The sequence below is a fragment of the Anomaloglossus baeobatrachus genome, chromosome 3 (assembly GCF_048569485.1).
Source record: "Anomaloglossus baeobatrachus isolate aAnoBae1 chromosome 3, aAnoBae1.hap1, whole genome shotgun sequence".
In the NCBI taxonomy this organism is placed as follows: domain Eukaryota; kingdom Metazoa; phylum Chordata; class Amphibia; order Anura; family Aromobatidae; genus Anomaloglossus; species Anomaloglossus baeobatrachus.
The window spans coordinates 523377147-523383146 of NC_134355.1; the positions used below are offsets into that span (position 1 = coordinate 523377147).

Consider the following 6000-nt stretch of genomic DNA (forward strand, 5'->3'; position numbering starts at 1 on the left):
GCCCTGCAGAAATTTCTGCAGCGATTTGAACAGCACACGTGCGCTTCAAATCGCTGCAGAAACAAAAGCCGATTCCATGCACTCTGCATGTAGCCCCTCCCATAGACAGAGCAGGGACTTCATGCAGAGCACACAAAAGAAGTGACATGTCACTTCTTAGAACGTGCGCTTTGGGCAGCAGCCGAAGCGCTGCGCTCTAAGACGCCACGTGTGCACGTCTCCTGCACAATCTCCATAGATTGTGCAGGGAATGCAGGACGCATGCAGTTACGCTGCGGTGCAGATCGCAGCGTAACTGCATGCAATTACGCAACGTGCGCACATAGCCTAATGATGATTAAATATGTAAATGTTCTTGTCTCTATATTACAATCTTTTCTATAATAATGTATGTGTGTCTCACAATCAGGTTCCAGCAGCGAGTAGCACTGTACATAGCTGCACATTTTGGACATCTGGAACTTGCAGAATGGCTGCAGACCAAAGGTGTCAGAGCAGATGTGGCAGTGGGTGTTCATCCTTCTAGAGAGTGGTGCCGTGATACTGACCATCTTGATATTGGTAAATGTCCGGTCCATGCTGCTGCTGAAAATGGTCAACTTCTTCTAATCAAATCATTTATTGCAAGAAATGTTCTGTGCTTGGATTGTCAAAATGCACTGGGTCAGACAGCACTCAAGATAAGCATCCATCATGGACATAAAGACTGTCTTTTATATTTAATAATGAAAATATGGTCAGTTGTCTCTTTTCCAAAAGTCTCTCTTCCCATGAATATTTATATCAAAGTGAAAAAATGGGTATATACAACTCAGAAAAGAGTCCACCGATTAAAAAAATGGGCTCCACAATTTAAAACACGTGTTGGGGACCCAGTTGTAGTTGATGGATTTACAGAATCAAAAATGACCAGTAAAGATTTACATGGGTACTATCAGGACAAATGGAGAAAAGTTGTGCAGACTTCTCGAGCGCACAGCAGTCAAGCAATTGTTAATGCCATTATAAAATTGCGTCCTAAGACATTGAGGGAGAGAACAACATTTTCCACATTTCCATCACTCAAGCAAACAGGGAAAAATCCTATCCAGAGGAGATGTCAACCTGCATGGGAATCACCAAATATTGACGACATAATTACAGACAGCTGGACTCCTCATATCTCGCTTCCACCAATCACCGAGATCTGCAACAGCCGTCCACGTAATTTAAGGAGTCCACATGCTGCTTTTCTGCTGAATTCATCTCTAGAGTCATTCTCAAAATACAGCGGGCAGACACCAAGACAGAGTGCAGTATATTTCTTAAGCCTTGCAAGGTAAGAGTCACTTCAGAAAGGTTAGTAAATTGCCCCAACACCCATTGATCAATGATGTAGGAAGTCAACCGGTGGTGATTTACTTACATTTACATGTAATAATACTTATGAAGGGGCTCATGTGAACAATTGATGTGGGATTGGCTGTAAAGGCCGCTTTACACGCTGCGACATCGCTCAAGCGATCTCGTTGGGGTCATGGAATTTGTGACGCACATTCGGCCGCTTTAGCGATGCCGTTGCCTGTGACACCTATGAGCGATTTTAAATCGTCGCAAAAACGTTCAAAATCGCTCATCGGTGACATGCCCCCCTCTTTTCGATTATCACTGCTGCTGCAGCTAGCCATGTAGTTCCTCGTTGCTGCGGCAGCACACATCGCTATTTGTGACACCGCAGGAACGAGGAACCACACCTTACCTGCGGCCGCCCGCAATGAGCAAGGAAGAAGGTGGGCGGGATGTTACGTCCCGCTCATCTCCGCCCCTCCGCTTCTATTGGGTGGTGGTTCAGTGACGCTGCTGTGACGCTGAATGAACAACCCCCTTAGAAAGGAGGCGGTTCACCGGTCACAGCGACGTTGCTAGGCAGGTAAGTAGTGTGACGGGTCCGCGCGATGTTGTGCGCCACGGGCAGCGATTTGCCCATGTCGCACAACCGATGGGGGCGGGTACGCACGCTAGTGATATCGGTCACGATATCGCAGCGTGTAAAGCGGCCTTTACTCTCATCTTATCAAACACTTAATGACGAGTAGGGGGATGTCCTCCCTGCAGTCACTGGGATTAGCGGTTATGGCAAGGTAGATGGTATGAAACCATTCAGTGAATGATTTGCTGCAGCGATTGTGTGCAGCAGAGAGCTGGAGTGATGGGGGCTTTAATGGTAAGAAATGCATATTTTGTTATTTTAAAGGTAACCTGCAAGATCCTCTGAGTGTTCGAAAACACCACAATAGCATTTTATATGGAGATTACTGTATTCTAGTAAGGCTGTTTAAATTGCAGGCAAACTTTGCGATATTATAAAACTGAATATTTATTCTTCCGATCACCATATGTTTATGAGGCAGTACTAGCAGGGCCTTTTTCTTCCTTCAGACTAGGTTTTGGCAGATTTAACTCTGTACTGTCCACCTGTTCAACAGTGCTGATATTTATCCAGGAACAAAGATATCACAGCTTATAACCGGTATTTCTTATAGCTCAGGAAATTAGCATATAGTCTGTTAGATTGCAGAGTGAAAACTAGAATTTTCTGTTAGTTTTTTTAACAGTGCTTTATCAACAACATAACCCTATCTCTGGACACCAAAAAACCTCATGCACTATTAAACAGTAGTGATGGGAGGACCTGCGGATACCAAGGATCGGCGGGTCCAACTGGGTTTAAAAAAACCCTCTCATGCACTATTAAACAGTAGTGATGGGAAGACCTGCAGATACCCGGGTAAAAAAAACAAACAAAACAAAAAACTCTCATGCACTTTTAAATAGTAGTTGTTGTAATACATACAATAATAAGCATTATTTCAACCCTAGTCATGCATTAGGTTACTCTAACCATGCCCCAGAGAGTGAGTGACAGTCTCCATATAAGGGCACAAACACATCAACGGTATTCTGCCGCACTGCCGGCATAAGGGCAACACAGTACAATACAGTTCACAGACAGTGCGGCAAGCCCCGGTCACATTCTGTCACATGCTCCGGTTACATGACCGCATGTGCCCGGAGCTTGACAGTGAACTTTAATGTACTGTACTGTCCTTGTGCCGGATCTGCGAGTGCGGCAAGAAAACGCTGATGTGAAACCAGCGTTACACCCGTCATGGTAGGACAGCTGGCACATTGCTCACAAGCACAAGATTTCTTGCAGTCCTACCATGCTGAAGGTTTATGGAGTCCTCAATCCTGCCCAGGAAGACTTGACTAGAGGATCCAAGGCAGTAGTAGTTTGGAGAGAGAGACACTCTGCCGGACTAGTCCTGCCTCATTAGTATATGACGATAGTGACTATTCGTGTTCGGATTATTCATAAGGAATCCCAAAGTGCTATTGCGGTATTTGTCACAAGTATCGAACCTAATGCAAGTCAATGGGGAACCCAAGCATTATTCTTGTCGTGACAAATACTGGAATAGTACTCATATAGATTCAAAGGTCCAGCAGCACATCCATAAAAAATGATGAATTTATTTATTCTATATATAAAATGTTTAAAAGGACAAAAAGACGCATTTCGGGAGCAACCCTTGACCGTGAACAAGGGTTATTCCCGAAACGCGTCTTTTTAAACATTTTATATATGAAATTCTTCATTTTTTATGGATGTGCTGCTGGACTTTTGAATCTTTATGGTTACCTCTCTTAGCTCAAGAATCTCCGGGCACCATCATAAGGACTTCCACAGGCATGCGGTGAGCTGGATTTGGAAGTTATTTCTCCTCTGGTTGTTTTTTCTGAAATAGTACTCAGTATTCTGTAATCATTATCTGAACAAAAATAGCTACTATTCGCTCATCACTACTTATAACACATAGTAAGGTTTGTCTGCAACAAAAGACCTCATAAAAACAAATATATAGGACACTATAGTAATGGCTTGGAACACGAAAGGTACCTGACAATTTCCCTTTAAAGCATAACTCAATTTTTCAGCATTTTTTTTTTTATAATAAAAAAACCGAAACATTCAACCAAATTAAATTTTTCCTTAGTGTGTTTGCTTCTGCTAGAAGAAAACTCCAGTTTTAAGGAAAAAATGTTGATAACTCATGAATCCTTTGCTGATGTCATCACCTCAGATGCCATCAGGGGATGTTTTTAAAGAGGAGGGTTTACTCAAATTTTAAGTTAATCCTGCACAAAATTGAAGAGTGTGTAGACTCTAATCATTTTTTTTGCATACATTTTTTTTCTAAGATAATATATTCATGATAGAATATTAACATTGTATTTTCTTTACAGTGAGTTTAAAGAAAAACCTTGGCTCCGGCAGCTAGACATGGCCAAGAGGCTAGCCAGAAAATCAGTGCACAACTTGTAAAGATGGGAAAGACTATCAACAAAGAACAGCAATACTGAGATCTCTTAAACAAAAAACAAATTGATTTTTCCTTGCGGTCTATAGGTATTAATGTACATCTGCATAGATGTAATGTTAAAGGGGGTGTTTAGTTTTTAAAACTACATAATTGGGAAGCTGTAAATGTGCCGAATTCCTTCTATGCTTCAGTCCTGATGGTGCATGGTTTATAGTGATACAAACATCACCGCTGTGGTAAGTAATGGGCTTCTACTTGTTATTTTAGCACATATGAAGCTGTCTAATTTTTAAAAGTTGGACCACCTCTTTAAAATTATATCTATATCCAGTAAATATATTTTTTCTTTATTAACCCCTTCAACCCGAGCTTGATTTCACCTTCCTGACCAGGCCAATGTTTTCAATTCTGACCAGTGTCCCTTTATGAAGTAGTAGCTCTGGAATGCTTCAATATATATCAGGTTTTTTTCTTGACATATTATACTTTGTGTTACTGGTAAAGTTTGACAGATAGGATTTGCATTTATAAAAATATTAAAAATTGGACACAAAGTTTGAAAATTTAGCAATGTTCATTTTTTTTTTGCCCTTAAACCAAATAGTTACAGCATATCACACAAAATATTTAATAAACAACATTTTCCACCCGTCTACTTTATATCAGCACCATTTTAGAAACACTTTTTTTTTGTTAGCAAGTTGAAAGGGGTAAAATTTATCAGCAATTTCTCATTTCTCCAACAAAATTTACAAAACCATTTTTTTAGCGACCACATCACATTTGAAGTGACTTTGAGGGGCCTATGTGATGGAAAATAGCCAAAAGTGATAACATTTTAAAAACTTCACACCTCAAAGTGCTCAAAACAACATCCAATAAGTTTATTAACCTTTTAGGTGCTTCACAGAAATTAATGCAATAATTTCCACAAAAATATTGATTTAGCAACATATTTAGCATTTTCATAAGGGTAACAGGAGAAAATGACACATACAATTTGTTTTGCAATTTTTCCTGTGTATGCGGATAACCCACATGTGGAGGAAAACTACTGTTTGGACGCACAGCAGGGTTCGCAAGGGAACGAGCATTGTTTGACTGTAAAGGGTGCTTTACACGCTGCGACATCGCATCGTCGGGGTCACGGTGTTTGTGACGCACATCCGGCGTCGTTAGCGACATCGCAGCATGTGACAGGTAGGAGCGATGATCAATGATCGCAAAAGCAGCAAAAAACGTTGATCGTTGACACGTCGCTCCAAATCATAATGTTGTTGGTGTTTCATTCTGCAGGTTGTTCGTCGTTCCTGCGGCATCATACATCGCTGTGTGTGACACCGCCGGAACGATGAACATCATCCTACCTGTGTCCATCGGAAAGGAGGAAGGAAGGAGGTGGGCGGCATGTTCTGGCCGCTCATATCCTCCCCTCCTCTTCTATTGGGCGGCTGTTTTGTGATGTTGCTGTGACGCCGTACACACCTCCCCCTTGAAGGAGGGATTGTTCGGCAGCAACAGTAACGTCGCTGAACAGGTATGTGCGTGTGATACTGTTCGCTACAGCAGCGATCACCACATGTCGCACGAACGACGGGAGCGGGTGCTATCGCTTGCGACATCGCTAGCAATCGCT

At 41.9% G+C, this 6000-nt stretch overlaps 1 protein-coding gene across 1 annotated transcript in view; it reads left to right on the plus strand.

Annotated features, from left to right (window-relative positions):
• ANKUB1 (ankyrin repeat and ubiquitin domain containing 1) overlaps positions 1-4366 on the plus strand; it is a 39832-nt gene extending 35466 nt beyond the window's left edge. Inside the window, exons 5-6 of the mRNA XM_075338594.1 lie at positions 410-1318; positions 4288-4366. Coding sequence (XP_075194709.1) covers positions 410-1318; positions 4288-4366 — 988 coding nt within the window. The remainder of the gene's footprint in view (positions 1-409; positions 1319-4287) is intronic.
• Positions 4367-6000: the final 1634 nt, after the last annotated feature.